This window comes from Maylandia zebra, linkage group LG1 (genome assembly GCF_041146795.1).
Source record: "Maylandia zebra isolate NMK-2024a linkage group LG1, Mzebra_GT3a, whole genome shotgun sequence".
NCBI lineage: Eukaryota > Metazoa > Chordata > Actinopteri > Cichliformes > Cichlidae > Maylandia > Maylandia zebra.
Window position 1 is genome coordinate 35519413 of NC_135167.1, and position 17398 is coordinate 35536810.

Below are 17398 nucleotides of genomic sequence, written 5' to 3' on the forward strand. Positions count from 1 at the left end.
GTGTCCAACAGTTTCACATGTTAAGAAGTTGGGATTTAGGCATTTCATTTTGTTATTCAGACATCTACAAAGCAGCTATGTCAGTACTTTACTGACATAGCTCCAGAAAAATGTCCTGTTTCCCCTAGTGTTTCATAAAAAGTGTTTCATGAAGTACACGCAAGCTTTTTAAACAACTCCAATTTCATAGAATTTGGCTCCAGATCTGAAGCAATAAAGTGAAAGAATGCTGCTTTGGCTTAGAGGGTGTCAAAATGAAGCACCAATGATGTAAGGCGCTGTGGAAATTCCAGTTTTTATCACCAGCAGTGGGCTAGGTATTCATTAGGCTTTTGCCACCAACTAATGCAGTTTGAGCGAACAGTGAAAACAAGTTTTAAAAGTTTCACACTTTAAAATTGGGCGATATTGGGGAAAAGTGTCAAAATTATGCATCAACACCCAGCCCCGCCAACATTTGAAAGGGGTGCACTCTAAAAGTACCAAACGCCAGCTACACTTTCAGAGAGGTATATTGTTGTACCATTAATCCTACGACAGCTTATGTCTGGAGTGTTATTGTTTAAGATGCTGTCATTGTGTCTTTGATGGGGGGTAGTTATTTGTTACAATTGTGGTTTGTGCTTTATGGAAACAAACCTTGATCCTCTTAGGAAATTTTTCTGCCATAATGTACAAAGGCTGCGATACCAAAACTAGCAACATCTGGTTTTATTTTACTTTTCCCCACCCAAGGGTGAAGTGGATACTAATGTGCCTTAAAGAAATAAGAAAGCTTATTAATTTAAATCATCTTAAACTCGAAAAAAAAACAATGCAAATATGTGCTTTATACTGCTTTGAGGCATATATTTACCTTGCCTTCAGTGTATACAAATTAAGGACAGAAAGTACTTTTACTGCACATCTGTCTATCAAATACAAATGTTCTGTTTTTCTTTTTTTTTTCCTAGCGACTGACAGACAGCAGAGACCAGTGGAGCGAGCTGGAAAACAGAAGCTCTGCCATTTCTCTCTGCAACAGCAGTGAAGGCGAAGAGTCATTAAACTGCTACGGTCCCATGAGTCCAACATTCAAGGTAACTTGTAAAACCGAGGGTGATCTGTAGGACTTCTTTTGGTATTTACTGGGTCTCCATAATCATATGGTGTCTAGTGTAAACCTCCTTACAGAAAAGGTAACATCTACTATGCTCCGGTACAAAATTTGATGTATTGTACTCAATGTTCCCTCTAAGCTGCGCACGTGCGCAATTGCACGTGCGCAATCTAACCTGAAGTGAAATTAAAATTAAAACTTTAACAATTCTTTAACAATTCTGTTTTGCAGTGCTAGTCAGTAATGTTGTGTTGGGCTCTTTTAATAAAACTCCTCGTTTAGGCAATAATGTGGAACCCCACCATGTTTATTCCAGCTCACTCTATATCCATCACATAGCATCCTTCCTGTCTAGAAGGGTAAGTACTGCCGCCTAGTGGCGCATGATATTCACCAATATAGATTACACCACATCCCCCTTACTGAAGTCAGACTGGTACATTCTTTTGTTCTTCAAACAAAACATAACTGCATATAGTTTTTTTCAATACAGGCATACCCCAACATTTCAGGAAACATAAAGTCAGTATTGTCATAAACACTTTCTATTTTCCTCCTGTAACAGAATAATCACTTTCTCTTTTCTTTTCCACCCGTAACAGAATAAACACTTTTTTTCTTTTCAACCTGTAACAGAATAAACACATTTTTTTCTTTTCAACATGCTACCCTCAAAACCACAACTCAGCATTTGAAACACACTTTTCCGTTTTCAAACAATCAGCTTCACAGATCAAGTCTTTTGGGTTTAATCACCTCCCTACCAGACCGGGTTCTAACCACACCTGGTGTATGGGGTGCGCTTGGCTCAGAAACTTTCTCTGTAGGAGTAGCTTGGATCTGTGTGGCTTCGGTTTGAGCCTCTGTTTGCGGGATCGGCACAAGATGACTGCGGTTTCTTCTAATTGTCCCTTGGGGCCCACTGATGACGTACGATCGTGGAGTCGGGTGGACTGCTGTCACTGTGCCCTGTGCTCTTGCATCCGTGATCCAGACTGGTTGTCCTGGCACCAATTTATCCAGTTCTCTCGTTCTATGTCTCTTGTTAAAACTTTCGGTTTGTCTCAGCCGTTTCTCTCTCTCCGAACAACTAACCTGCTGAAAATCAGGCAGACAGGACTGTAAGGTTTCAGGAAGCATTGGCAAGGTAGTATGAAGCCTGCGCCCCATGAGAAGTTGAGCCGGGCTGTAGCCATTTGCCAGTGCTGTTGTTCTGTATGCCAGCAACGCCTTGTATGGATCGCTAGCCTTTTTGAGGAGATTCTTGACGGTCTGGACGCCTCTCTCCGCTTCGCCGTTGCTCTGCGGGTACCTGGGACTACTGGTGACATGCTCAAAACAGTAGTCCTTTGCAAAGTCTCTCATTTCTTGACATGCAAATTGTGGCCCATTATCGGTGAGCAATACTTCAGGGATTCCATGGCGTGCAAATATTGACTTTAAATGCACAATCACATTGGCTGAACGAGTTGGACTGAGTTGAGCAATCTTGACATATCTCGAGAAGTAATCCACTACTAACAGATAGTTTTTGTCTTTTAGTGTGAACAGATCAGCTCCTAAGTTCTGCCATGGCCTCTCAGGTAAACGTGTGGGCATAAGAGGTTCCCTCACATTAACTCTCTCCTGAATGCTGTTGAAATCTCCCAATTCTTTGAATCTTTGGGCTGAAGGAAGGACAATACTCGGTGTATAAATGCTCAATCAACAATCATTTATTTCCATACAATTCAACAATAAGAGCATTACAACGTCCGGACGGGAGAGATGCTACCAGAGGGTCAGGCACATGTCTCAAAATGGTGACGGGTTACTCAGCTTTTTATACTCTCTAGTGGCCCCCACCTAGTCGTAAAAGTCTAAACATTCACATTCTTTCTCTCTTACGGCGCCTAAATTATGACCTCGGCTCCTTGCTCCTTCTGCTCTCTGCAAAGGTGGGGGTATGGAATGTTGTCTATCTCCCTAGACACCAAGTCTCCTGCTTACAACCTTCTTTTGATGATTCAACAGTAAAGCATGTCAAGAAAACAGTATAAGACATTCACAGCCGATCAAGGATACAGAATGATGCACACTTATCTAATGAACTACAAAATGATTATGTTCTTTTAACTCAAAAGTATAATGAGGACTAAACTACATACTGATCACACACTCTATATTAAAGGGTATAATATGATCTACAGCAGTATCATAATTCAACTACTTTGATTACATATATAAGGTAACAGAATAATCTAATAATTCCCCCTTTTGATCTCTGAAAGAGATCACTTACAACATGCACTCCAGGGTCGCAAGGTCCAAGTTTTCTTGATCCTGAGGCCCTCTGTCCCCCTTTAACGGGTGGACCATATGTGGGATGACCTCTGTGTTCACGCAGTTCAGATGCAAGCAAAGTTAGATTTACAACCATAACAGCAGTTACAGATGACTCTCCCATCACTCCCCAATTCTCCCACAGCTTTATTTTGGTGCTCCAGTTTTCCACTCCCATTTTTAATGCCCCCTTATACCTTTCAAATGTACTTAGACTAGAACCTCTGTCTAAGGAGCTTTTAACCTTTATTTTTATTGCTGCAGCTACCAGTGTCTTCCAGTTGGGTGATTCTCAGCTTCTTTCTTCGACCTCCGGGGTTAGACCACCCTTTAGTCATTGCACAGTTCTGGGGATTATTCTGCCCCGATTTCAAACAAAGATCTGTGTATTTTGGGGTCACCGGCGTGTCCCCCTTTTTGCCAAGAGCCTCTTGAACCTCGTTGGTCTGGTGTTCCTGGTTTTCGCCAACCCCTTCATGGTTATTGCTGTGTTTGTGGGATCCATCTTCTCCAGGAGCCCAAACGTCATGACACTTGACCCCAGTTGCTGTCTCGGCAGTCCCTACATCTGTCTCTGCTGTGAAGGGTCCTCACATCTCCGGGTCCCCGTCTGGTGTCTGTTCCTTTCTCTGCAAGAGACAGAAAACCAAAACACCTCTCTCCCTAGCCTTGATAATCTAATATTGTTATCCATTGTTCTTCTAATGATTCAAATTTGGTTTAAAATATTATGTTCAGGACTTATTCTAATCATAATCTATGTGTGTGTAAAAGAAATCAAAAATTAGTGAACCCTTTCTAAGTCTAACACATTATAAGCTTAAGTTTTACCATAGCTAATTTATTAAACACAAAAATAAACTCATAGAAATTTTCATATCACCATTGTTTGATGTTCAAACTCAACTCCCCCTTTTTGACACACTCCCATGTGTCAATTCATTGGAGCTAGACAATTAAAAGAGAAGGTTAGTGACATCATATCTCAGAAAGTATCAGAAATTCTTCTCTCGAGTACCGTTGCTCCAGCCTTGTCATCCCTGAGGATCTTCGATCCCGAAAATGTCCCTTCTCCTCATGTAATAAAGTCTGTCATCCTTCCATGCCCTGGTAACTGGTCCATCCAGAGCTGTAACATTTTGAAATGTACATACAACAAGCCAAACCACACCTTGGTCACACCAACCCTCTTCCGCCCCGAAGATGTCCAATGCCATCCTAGTATGGACTGTCAAAAGTGGCTTTAACGCTGACTATCCTGACAATCCATTTTATAACGTTTCCTGGTCAGATTTGCCAATCTCTGCACCAGGGTTTTAAACTTTTCGCCATTTCCATTAGTTGTTATTTTTATTTAGTTTCGACTCCAGATTTTCAATTTTTACCAGTTGTAATTAGTTTTTACCAATTCTTTGCTAGTTTAGTGTAGTTTTTATTTTCTGAAAATCCTTAGTTTCAATTTAGTTTTATTTGTGTTTTGCAAGAATTAAGTGTAACAAAATCCCAGTTCCATCATATCAGTCATGCTCTTCTGGTTATCCTTGGGTGTTGAGACTAATAACTATTAACTCTTGCCGCACCGTGTGGTCCTAATTTTGGTTCAAGTGAATTGATAACCTTTTGAAGGCGATTGTTTCACACCTTTATTTAGATGTCCCAGTCCTGTTGTCTCGGGATACATCACGCTGCCTTATCTGGGGTTAGCTGTTTTCTGGGGATGCGGGTTGAGTGGGTGAGCTCTTCAAGGAGGGGGAGTGTGCTCCCCCTGATGAGGTCTTCTAGGTAAGCTAGGTTAGCCTTCTTGTGTGAGCTTTTCAAGTGCACTTTAAAGTTAGTGGGACTTTTAGTTTTATAAATGTCCCTCATGTCCCCCTGATGACCCAGTATTTCATTTTTGCACATTGTAGTACACATTTTAGTTTTTGCTTGTAGCTCGCATACTCTACTTGCCACTCCTCTAATTCCTGATGTTTCTTAGAGAGGGCAACAGTACCTTTAAAATTATATCACACGTGTGGGGGTGTGGCCTTGCCAATTGCTTTGCCCACCTTTTCAAAATGGCTGGCGTGCCCACAAGCACATTTCATGGAAAAAGAAAGGTAATCTTGATATTTACATTTAAAATGTTTTGTTAAACTCAGATTTTTATTTTATTCTTTTTGCAAGTACCCCTCCTCGGTGGCGAGAAACTGTTGGTGTGGTCAAGTGGGTGCTCTAGAAACAAACGCTCAGGACAGAACAGTTATCAGTCATGTACTTCCTACAAATTTTGCATATGTTTTATTTCATATTGATCCTCTGAGTGTAATGGTACATTTTAATTTGAATTTATCCAAACTAAACACAATATTTTCTTTATTTACTTTGCTCTTGTTCTTTTGCAGTACCACATCCTATCAAATGTCCCTGTCGATTATATTCTACATTTAATAACTTACTATTTCAAGTGAGAACCTAAATCACGTGGACCAATGTTTATTATTGCATATCTCTATTCTGAATGTGGCCAGTCATTCATAGGTATTGTTCAATTTTGGCGATTTTCCTCTATAAAATTTAATTGACTTTTTACAGTGGCCTGCTATGGTTAATAATAACATGTTCCAGTCATGAGTGGCATCAAAAGTCTTCTCCACTGTAGCATTTGGCATTCTCAATAATATAACATGATACCTTACTCAAAACACAGCTAATATAGCACAGTTTTCTTAATGCAAACATCGGTAACTCAAAATCAGCAACCAAAGTGTTAAGTCTGCAGTTCATACTTATGTGAAGCTAGAGTCTCCTCCTCCAGTCTCTCTTATCCTCCTGCTCCTGAAAAAACAAAACAAAACAAAGCGAAGCATCCACCCTTCTCTTGTCGGCTGGGTGAATTGTTTATTGGCATTTACTAATCCTAAAGTGGGTGCAGTCATTGTCTCAGTATCAAGTCAGTCAAAGCTTTTAGTCGTCAGTCCATCACAGTCCATTCACATGCATACCTCCATACACATTCATACCAGATGTTGCTGATAATGGAGTCTCACGCGCAACCTATTCGAGCATCCATCACCAGCAAGATGACGTCATCATTTTAAAGGAAAACAATTCCTTGTTGTTTTTTGGGCCGGATTGACTCGGTGCAATCCTTTTAGACTCAGAACTTCTCAGTGTTCCCTATAAGTGAATTTCTCCCAAGCCAATTACAATCATGGAGAAGCACACTTTGCAACTGTTTTTGTAAGAATATTTCATAGCGCTTTAAATTTCAATCTTTCAGGCCTGGTTTAAAGAGCTGATTGTTAAATCATAAACTCACAAAATATCAACATATCACCACCGGTGGATCACACCTCTCAGATGTTTTTCTCCAGTGCACTGTAACAAAAACGAAAACAGACATAACCAACAAAATACTACTAAAATAACACAAATTAGGGCCCGTTGCAGACATGTCCAAGCATAAAACTATCCCTCTCTCGCTTACGAGAAAGAACACAAGCCAAAGCTCACTGATAAAATCAAGCTAGCGCTAAACAAAACCAAACAATCAACCAGAAATTCACAGGAACATTTTGCTTCCTGCCGGGACAATATTGTGTGGGAATGAGAACCTCAGGTGCCGTAACACCTTTTGTTCCTCCTTGAATTAAAACTCAATCACAGAAAATGCCGTACTCCAACCTAAACTTACACTATTAATTCATCATTTTCACTCTGTGCCACTGTTCCTCATCAGGGCTGTGTGAAGCACAGCAAAGAATTCAGTCAAGGCCTTGAGCCATAAACAGACATCACGCACAGACATTGTTTTCATAACCAAACCGTTTTAGAGCTTATTCCTAAAATCTACATAAATGCCCTCTGAGTGACATATAACACATTCTAAGTAATCAATGGCTCCTCATAAAAATTATGCATTGGGATGCTTGTGTGCAGCATTTTGCATATCAGCATAAGCAAAGCATTCTTCATTGCATCAGCGTGTGTGTGTGTGTGTGTGTGTATGTGGATCACTTCTCAGTGAATCAGCATTCCAATGTGTGTGTGTGTGTGTGTATGTGTGTGTATATGTGTGTGTGTGTCATTTCTCACTCACTCAACGAGTGCACGTGTTCATGTGTGTATTTCACTTCATTCTGAATCTGTGTGTTTGGAGACGTGTGTGTGTGTGTGTGTGTGTGTGTGTATGTGTGTGTGTGTGTGTGTGTGTGTGTGTGTGTGTGTATATGTGTGTGTGTGTCATTTCTCACTCACTCAACGAGTGCACGTGTTCATGTGTGTATTTCACTTCATTCTGAATCTGTGTGTTTGGAGACGTGTGTGTGTGTGTGTGTGTGTGTGTGTGTGTGTGTGTGTGTGTGTGTGTGTGTGTGTGTGTGTGTGTTTGTGTTCATCACTTTCCTGTTCTGGTGTTCTGGGTAAACCACGGCCTGAAGCGTGCCCTGGGGTCCTGCCCCCCTCCTTTTCAGTTTGTTTGCGACCATTGCTGCTGCTGCTGCTCAAAATTCAGTCCGTCCTGGTTCTGACCCCAATTGGGGCAGTCCTTTCTCCAGTGTCGATGTTCACCGCAGGTGAAACCTGCATCTTCTTCTGTGTTTTTGTCCATTCTGAGGTGCCTTCTGTCCTCAGTTACTCCTCTTGTCTCGGTCACGCCCTTTTTCGCCACCCGATCATCCGTGTTGGTCCATCACTGTCCTGCACAGTGTGAATGCAAAGTTATCAAGGTCAGCATTCTTTCGCTCGGCCTTACTTTTCATTCGGGCTTGGCGGGCGTCTCATCACAGCTCTGTCAGCTGACGCAGTCTGGGAATTTTTCCCCCGTGTAGTGAAACGGGCCTTAGGTTTAGTGCTCTCCGTCTCGGCTGCATGAGATCACATTCCTGCAGGTCTGTTGACATTCTCAGGTCGTTGTTGTGGGTCCAGCTGTTGCAGCATTTGGTCAGTGTCACGTATGGGGGAGAGCAGGAGTCCAGTCAGCCTCGGCTTTCAGGGCCGGCAAAGCAGCCTGTAATTAAATATGTATAGAAAAAACAAAAACAAAACAAAACAAAAACAAACAAAAAACAAAAACAAACAAACAGGAAAATGTTGTTGTGTTGGCTGTGTTATTCAGAGGGGAGACAATGGGGTCAGGCCCTGTGTCAGCCTTCTCTCCCCCTTTTTTTTGTTTTTTGTCTCCCGATATAATCAACTCCTAACCCACCAAGTTGACAGGACAACACCGGTATATGTTAAAATTCTTAAGATCATGTTTAAAAGCCCAAAAAAGGAACTTTCTTTCATTCAGTAATCACTTTTATTAATCAATCAACAGAAAACATGTCACAATTTGACTCTTTTTACCACTAAATTTGTTGCGTCTTGCCTGGTTGGTTAGACCAGTGTTCCTTTTTTTTTTTTTAGTTAAATTGTTGTCCTGCAACCCAGAGGGTTTCTTTGTCAGTAATGTATAGACTTCATCATTTAAGTATGTTAATTTTTCTTTAACCTTGCTGGAAAATCTTCACGTGTTCATGAGTGTAAGCTGTTTCTTCATTGCGTGTATGTGCATTTGTATAAAAGCAGGTTAATTTTATCTTTTCTCAAACTAGGCGTTACCTTAAAAGGAGCCTTTCTCTCAGATTTCTCTGCTTGTGTGTGTTTTTGTTTCACCTTTTTGTTGTGATGCTCCGGACGCCTTCCCAACCTCCACAAGTCCGTTGGCCCCAATTTTATGTGTTAAAACTTCTCTTAATTTCTCCTCTAATTCTCTCCTCGCTGCTGTCTTTTTCACAGCTGCTGATTCGTGCTGGGTGTGGTTCCCATTACCTATAATTTTGCTTCGGCCGCTGTGCTTGTGGGGGCAGTTGGTCCAGGTCCGCAGCTTCCTGTATTAACACACTAAGAGATTTATTTAATTTCATTTTCATCACTGTTAAACAGATAAGCAGGCAACCCGCCTACCTTGACAGCGTAAACTGTACGCCAGTCTCCCAACACATTCCTCTCTGTACTCCTCCATAATTCTCCACTGCACACCTCTTACTATCTCTCCTTTTTATTTTTATTACACCACAGAGTAATACACCCAATTATGCCCGTCTATCTCTGTGGCTCCAAATTCCCTCTTTATTTTAATTTCACACTCGTCAGGGGACAGGCACACAACAATTTCAACCACTGAAACGAGGAATTCAACCTTTTTATATTTCTTTACTAATCTAGACTCAACGTTTGTTCGCAAAATGTGTCTTGTTCTAGTCCGGAATAAATGTGAACCCGTGATTACACGGCCGTTCCAGTGTTATTTCCGTAGCTATGCGGGGGCCCTCACCTCCCCAAGTCACCACCTCGGCACCCGGACGACGCCGGTCCTGGCCACGCGTCCACGGACAGGAGGGTCGCCACTCCTAGGGCAAAGTTCCACAGGTACACTAGGCATCAACCTTTGATCCTAAAATGTGTATTTGCTCTAATGTCCTCCTAATCAAACACATCAACCGTCACTGTCACTGTGTTCACGCTTCACACTTCACACAAAAAACACACTCAGAGCGCGCCTCACTCACACTCTCACTCAGTGCGCGCTTTACCCACAAAACAGCACCCAGAGCGCGCCTCGCAGCTTCACACACACTCTCACCCAGAGCGCGCCTTCACACTCACACACAACACTTTTCCTCAGCGGGAATTTTACACAGAAACCTCTGAGCTCAACTATTAGATCTTCTTAAAGCACACTGCACCATAGACCAAAATACCCCTTTCTCTGCGCTTATGACCGCCACAACGGGGCAAAGTCGCATCATAAAAGTGATGCTTGCATCCCCGAAGTTATACCCGACATCATAAACCAGGTTTTGCTCTATGTACTTCTTGGCAAGTAAAATTTTACTTTGTTTTATGACCGCAGCCCTTAAAAAAAAAAACTCGACTGACGCCACAAACCACCGTCAAGCCTCTGTTCAATGTACTAAAATTAGCACCAACCACTACTGCACTTCACGGCCGCACCACCGGAACACGGCCGTATCATAAACCAAACCTACGGACGTGTTTCGCTCTCGCGTTGCCAGCGTTCAACCGCACCGTGAAGCCAGCATCTGCTTTTCCTTAAATCAACTTCTATTTCATAGCCGGCAAGAGCCAGGACGTAACCGACACCATAAACAAACTTCAAACCTCGACTTCAATGTACTGAACTAATGGCCGTGTCTTCAGAAGAAATTCTAACGTATTATTGCTACAGAAGCCAGTATTAGACAAAATTAAATGTGGAAGGTAAAGTGGCTGCAACTAGTCCAACGTAGTATGTTATTAGTATCTCGGTAGAAGCAGTTTACTGCAACTAGTCCAACGTAGTATGTTATTAGTATCTCGGTAGAAGCAGTTTATTTAACACACTGGAATTCAGCCTCAACTTATGTTGTTAGTATCTTGCGCCAAAAACCAGACACCGACAAATTTACTGTGAAAATACATGTGACTCAGTGAACAGATTAATTTGGAAAGCCCAATATGCACATTTGGTATTTATAATACAACAGGCTGTGCTTACCTTTTTATTTTTGGACCGGTCCTCTGTTCACCTCGCCTCACGATCTCACCAAAGGTCAAATCTGCACCTCCTCAGCACACCAAAGATCCGGGTCACACGGCACCAAGTTGTTGAAATCTCCCAATTCTTTGAATCTTTGGGCTGAAGGAAGGACAATACTCGGTGTATAAATGCTCAATCAACAATCATTTATTTCCATACAATTCAACAATAAGAGCATTACAACGTCCGGACGGGAGAGATGCTACCAGAGGGTCAGGCACATGTCTCAAAATGGTGACGGGTTACTCAGCTTTTTATACTCTCTAGTGGCCCCCACCTAGTCGTAAAAGTCTAAACATTCACATTCTTTCTCTCTAAATTATGACCTCGGCTCCTTGCTCCTTCTGCTCTCTGCAAAGGTGGGGGTATGGAATGTTGTCTATCTCCCTAGACACCAAGTCTCCTGCTTACAACCTTCTTTTGATGATTCAACAGTAAAGCATGTCAAGAAAACAGTATAAGACATTCACAGCCGATCAAGGATACAGAATGATGCACACTTATCTAATGAACTACAAAATGATTATGTTCTTTTAACTCAAAAGTATAATGAGGACTAAACTACATACTGATCACACACTCTATATTAAAGGGTATAATATGATCTACAGCAGTATCATAATTCAACTACTTTGATTACATATATAAGGTAACATATAATAACAGAATAATCTAATAATGCACAGCCTGCACTTAAGGACAAGTTCACCGATCTGGTTACTCAGGCCTGGCCACCACACTGCTTGTCACGCACGTTCTCTACACTTGACTACTCCTTGGTGTCCCTCGTGTATTTTGTCCAGAACTGCGTTTCGCATGTTTGCAGGTATGACCAACCTTGTACCTCTCAGTAGTAGTCCATTGTGTACACTCAAAACTGCTCTTTCAGACCAGTAGTGCTTCACCACTCCCTGCAGCTGGTTCCTGTCCGGCCAGCCCTCTGCACAGTACTTCATGACTTGCGAACAGACGCTGTCAGACTGCAGCTGCTCACGGAGATCTGAAAGGTATTTGCTGCTAGTAGGAAGGCCCTCCAGCACTGTGTCAACGTAGATATCAGTGTCCTCCATAAGGTCATTGTCTCTGGGAATCACGTTGCCTGCCAACGGCAACCGTGACAGCGTGTCGGCTGTGGTGAGGCTTTTGCCTGGAATGTGCCTTATAGTGTAATACCTCATCAGGCGCATGCGGAATCTCTGTATCCGTGGTGGAAGCAAATCCAGGGCTTGTCCTCCGAGTAGGCTCACTAGTGGCTTATGGTCGGTCTCAAGCTCAAAGTGTAGCCCTAGAATAAAGTCACTGAATCTTTCGCTGGCCCAGGTGAGCGCTAGCGCTTCTTTTTCCAGCTGAGCGTAGCGCTGCTCTGTGGCTGTCAATGATCGCGAGGCATACGCGACAGGTGACCACACATCATTGTCTTTCTGTAGTAAGACTGCCCCCAACCCGTATGAAGAGGCATCTGCTGAGATCTTCTGGGGTTTGTTTGAGTTGTAGAGCTGTAGCACTGGTGCAGATGACAGTTCTTGTTTTAAACTGTTAAAGGCGTTTTGTTGCTCATGCCCCCACACTCAGAAAAATTATGGTTCTTAAATGGTTCTTCAGATGGCTTCATGGTTCTTTAAAGAACCATCATACGTCAAAGAACCTTTTTATTTTGTGGATGGTTCTTCAGCTATTACAAATGGTTCTTTAAAGAACAAAAGGTTCTTCATCCTTAGCAATCTAAGTTTGATGGTGTAAATGGCATAAATATTTATTCACTATAATGAGGCTGTGAATTATACTGTGTGTTTTCTTTGTGTGCATGTGTGTGCGAAGGGAGAGGGCGGGTTACCTGGCAATTACCCTTTAAGAGAAGATGGTAGGAAACTGAATATTCAAATAAAAGTTAGAAATATTTGCTTAAAAATATACTGGTGGCAGGGGTGGGGGCCAAAGCCTAAACACCCTAACCCCCCCCACACACACACACACACACACACCCCTAACCCCACAAACACATTATGAATATGGTGAATTAACAAACAGTAGACACAATACACACATTCAAGTACTGTACTTTAGTTTTAAATTTTAATAAAGCATTACTATTTTCTACTCCAAGGCATTACTTTTGAGATTATTATATATTTTTGAAAATACAGCATAATGATAATACTAGTTGTTGTAAACTTTACAAACCACCCAGCAGTATGTAAAGTCAAATTATAAGATACAAGTAAATAACAACTGCAGAACAGAATGTCAGTGTAATGAACACACTTCGTTTTGACAAAGCACAGCTTAGGTAAATGATCTGAGTAGTTGTTCATCACTGAGCAATTTGTTAATATGGGTTTCGAGCCAAATAAATGACAGGGAGAGAGGGTGACGTCAGAACACGTCATACTATAACCTCCCGGGAGCGAACGGAGGGGGTCAGTCGTTGGGATGCGCATGCGCAGACAGAGTGTGCGAGCGGCGGGCCTTGACCTTTCGGGGAAAAAAACTCACGGACGGTGACAGCGAAACGGATAACAGTCTTCAGTACCTGCTGGACTTTGAAGCTGTGGATTCTGGGACTGTTAGAAAAGGTAAAACATTTTCATTAAAACCTTATTACTGTTTTGTTTTTGTTACTCGTCATTGTAGCTTGCTGTTAATGTTGTGCTAACAGTAGCAATTAGCTAGATACGTTAGCCGTTGAGGTCAGCGCAATTTAGTATCCGGTATACAGAAACTGTTTTTCTAACAAAACCACTGTTATAATTAAGTGAAGCTGCTCCCAGCTAATTTGAACCTTTGGCTTCTAAAATATGTGGTTCAATTGCGTGCTGCGTACATAACCTAATGTCAGCTAGACCGAAATTAAAATTTAATATATTGTTAAAGTCACTAAAATGGCGCCTGAAGCCTGTTGTGAGCTCTGTGTCTGCTCTAGAAACTCTGAAATTCTGTAGATCAGAGCCGTACATTAAATACTCACATGAACCTGTACTTTGAATTCTGTATGAGCTGTATAAAATACAGCTATGCATAAGAGTTTTGAATGAATAATTAGATTAGATAACTCTTCATTGTCTAATCGAATTATATAGAAATGAATAGAAAGTGGTTCTTTAGACTGATGCCATAGAAGAACCTGTTTTGGTGCCACAAAGAACCTTTCAAACAATGGTTTCAAACATGAGAAGGTGTGTCTTTGACTGTTCCTGCATAACTTAGTTTCGGACTAGTTGATGTTTTTGATGTTTCCAAGATAGATGTTCTTTTGTAATATAGTTAAATTTTTTTGTATATTTCATTTATCCACCATCATACATCATACATACAAGCTAAGAAGAGGTCATTATACTAACAAGAGGTATCAACGCTGGGCCAAAGTTCAGCACATGGTTAAAGTTTGTAATCCAGCCAGGGTGTAAATATCACTCAGCAGCCAGAGTTGAAGCAGGTAGCATCAACACATAAATCTACTCTACCCGGCTTAAATCACAAGAGCACCTCTGACCAAAAAGCTGTAGATTTTTCTTGTTTGCACAAATTAATCCAGATTCACATTAACTGTGTTCACAGCTCCAACAAAATGAGGAAGAGGAGGGGCAGAAACACAATTAGATTGAATTACAATTGGATGGAAGTTGAGGACAAGGAGAAGGAAGCTTTGGATGAGGAGGAAGAGAAGCAGCAGGAGCATCTTTAGGGATCCCTATGATGTCATTGAGGTTTGTTTCATTAATATGGTCCTCTCACAAAGAACGATGACATGTTTTAGTTCACGTACTTCCTGTATTAAATAGTGATGTGCAAAATGTTGTGAAAAACCATGGAGCAGGTACGTATAGTGCATCTGCAGGTAAATGAACATCAAATCTCTAAGACAGACTGAAATCTGTATATTTATCACCCTTATGATAAAACCCATGTCAGCCATTGGTTTATGGACTTTGTATTTTGAAGCCTCAACATTTGCTTTCTTGCTGTTGCTATGTTGGGACCATATTAGGATGAGGGATCAGAATCTGGAGTCATGCACACTATTATTTCATTTAGTGTGTATCCATAAGATTCGTACAGCAGATCCAAGTTGTGCCTTGAAAACAGGAAAGTCGTCTGCATAGAGGAGAACTGTAATAGCAGGCTTGTACAAAGTGAGGCTTTGTGCTCACATTTGCTGCAAACACTCATTTTACCCTGTTTTGATGCAGATTTCACTTGAAATCAGGCAAGAACTGGACTTAATTTTTACAATGTGTTCTTGTGAATTGATTGTGTATAGCATTTGTTTGATTGATTTGACTTTCTGCAAGACAACAGTCGTCCACTGGCCAAAACAATTTTCCAAATACCTCCACGTGATCTAGCCTGGATTTAGAAAAGAATAGCAAAAAAATCTGCACCTCCTGCTTCAGATGCAATTTGTGTTTGTGTGTTCAGAGGCAGCGGCGAGAGGGGAGACCTCGGGTCATCCAGCTGGAGAGCCTGACCAGGAGGAGTCGAACATTAACTCAGCTCTTCCAGGGCACCCTGCAGACTCGGCTGTTGGCATCGACGAGGGATGACGTGAACGCCAAACTGGAGTCCATCACAGGTCAACTGCAGGTATGCGAGTCAGACCTTCTGAGGAGGGTTTCACTTTTCTCTCTTCTTTATAATTGACTCTTTTCTCTCTCTTTCAGCTCCTTGTCTCAGAGTGGGAGGGATTTGAAGCACAAAGGGAGGAACTTGTCATTTGGTTGGCTGATATGGATGTCCGCCTGAGTGAGGTTGACCAGCTGACAGGAAACACCAGTGGAAAAACTGAAACAACTGCAGGTGTGGGCTTGTTTTGATATGACATATATTTGATATGAAACATACGTCAGAGACATTGTCCTAAACTGGACTAACAAAGGACCATGAGTACAACATGAAAAGTACATTACATAGCGTAAGGCTGAAGTTCATTGATCATTTTAATCATAAACTTGTTGTTGAAATGTTTTTACTGAACATGCAAATATCTGCTGATGAAAATGTGTTGATTTATTGGTCTGTTATGAAGCTATTGCTATTTCTAATGTGTTTTATCACTTTCTGATGTTTTATTAATTAAACAATACATGTATTATTTGTTGTGTTATCTGTAGATATAGTATTTATATATATATTTATTTATAGTATAGCCAATATATTTAATTATTACTGTTTAAAACACTAATATGTGACATGTATTAGTAGTGATGTTGTGCTGAGGGTTAAAATGCCTTTTTGTCTTTTGGTAACTACAAAATGACAATAAACCATTAATATATGTCTTTGCTGTGCTCGTATTTATTTTACCCTACTCAAATTCAATTTATGATGCATTTTATTTTGAAAGATTTAAAATGGTTTTTTAAAGAACCACTCAAAAAAGGTTCTTTAAAATGGTTCTTTTAAAGAACCATTTGAAGGACCTTTTTAAAAATGGTTCTTTAAAGAACCATTTTTAAAAAGGTTCTTTGAAAAACCATTAAAGGTGCCCCAAAGAACCATTTCTTGATGGTTCTTTGGGGCACCTTTAAAGGTTCTTCAATGAACCACTGAAAGAAATGGTTCTTCAAAGAACCATTGTTTGAAAGGTTCTTTGTGGCACCAAAAAAGGTTCTTCTATGGCATCAGTCTAAAGAACCACTTTTGGTTCCAGTTGGCACCTTTATTTTTCTGAGTGCAGTACCACATGTTTTTAGTTGAAAGCAAGTCTCTCAGTGGTTTGTCTTTCTCAGAAAGGTTTGGGATGAATTTCCCCAGCTGGTTCACCATTCCTAAGAAGCTCCTAAGCTCACTCACAGTGCTTGGCTCTTTCATCTTCTGCACCGCGCTAGTTTTGTCAGGGTCGGGACTCATGCCTTCAGATGACACAATGAATCCTAAGAATTTCACCGCTCATCTGCCAAACTCACATTTTGACATGTTCAGGGTGACGCCTGCCTTCTCTGCACGGTCGAGGACAGCGTGGAGTCTCATGTCGTGCTCCTCTCTCGTAGATCCCCAGACCAGGATGTCGTCCATGTGGCATACGACTCCCGCGAGGCCGGCTGTCACTTCTGTCACCATCATGTTTTGGAAATGCTCTGGTGCACTGGAAATACCAAATGGCAGATGGTTGAAATGGTACCTACCAAATGGCGTAATAAACGTGGTGAGGAGAGCAGATTCTTTGGATAGCGGCATTTGCCAAAAGCCCATGTTAGCATCGAGCTTGGAGAAATACTGCGCCCCTGTGAGCATGCCTAGTGTTTGGTCGACAGAGGGAAGGATATATCTTTCGTGGCACACCGACCCATTTAAAGGTGTCATGTCCACGCAGATGCGGACTGTCTCTTTGTCCTTTTTAGGGGCTACGACCATGCCGCAACACCAGTCTGTGGGCCCCTCCAACTGTTCCATCCTCTGTAGCTCTGCTTTGACTT

General features: G+C 41.5%; 2 protein-coding genes and 1 long non-coding RNA gene across 5 annotated transcripts in view; 2 read left to right on the forward strand and 1 right to left on the reverse strand.

The window, feature by feature from the left end:
* Window positions 1-17398, forward strand: part of lsp1b (lymphocyte specific protein 1 b) — a 72967-nt gene that overhangs the window by 24476 nt on the left and 31093 nt on the right. For all 3 annotated transcript variants that reach the window (XM_012925325.4, XM_004573307.6, XM_076885473.1), the window contains exon 6: window positions 954-1079. In XM_012925325.4, coding sequence (XP_012780779.2) covers window positions 954-1079 — 126 coding nt within the window. The remainder of the gene's footprint in view (window positions 1-953; window positions 1080-17398) is intronic.
* LOC143419161 (uncharacterized) lies at window positions 2793-8733 on the reverse strand. Its single transcript, XR_013099141.1, has 2 exons — window positions 6190-8733; window positions 2793-4369 (listed from the first exon to the last, which is right to left on the reverse strand). It is a non-coding gene; the product is annotated as an uncharacterized LOC143419161 (long non-coding RNA).
* LOC143419166 (uncharacterized) lies at window positions 13401-16261 on the forward strand. The gene is made up of 4 exons (XM_076885466.1): window positions 13401-13558; window positions 14541-14689; window positions 15402-15566; window positions 15644-16261. The coding sequence occupies exons 2-4, from the start codon at window positions 14633-14635 to the stop codon at window positions 15794-15796; spliced, it is 375 nt and encodes a 124-aa protein (XP_076741581.1). The 5' UTR covers window positions 13401-13558; window positions 14541-14632; the 3' UTR covers window positions 15797-16261.

Bases quoted from the DNA above. Each gene is read 5' to 3' on its own strand.
- LOC143419166 (XM_076885466.1), top strand. From the start codon at position 14,633: ATGAGGAGGAAGAGAAGCAGCAGGAGCATCTTTAGGGATCCCTATGAT. The intron at 14,690-15,401 runs GTTTGTTTCATT...TTGTGTGTTCAG, and splicing joins ATCCCTATGATGTCATTGAG to AGGCAGCGGCGAGAGGGGAG. The intron at 15,567-15,643 runs GTATGCGAGTCA...TCTCTCTTTCAG, and splicing joins CCATCACAGGTCAACTGCAG to CTCCTTGTCTCAGAGTGGGA.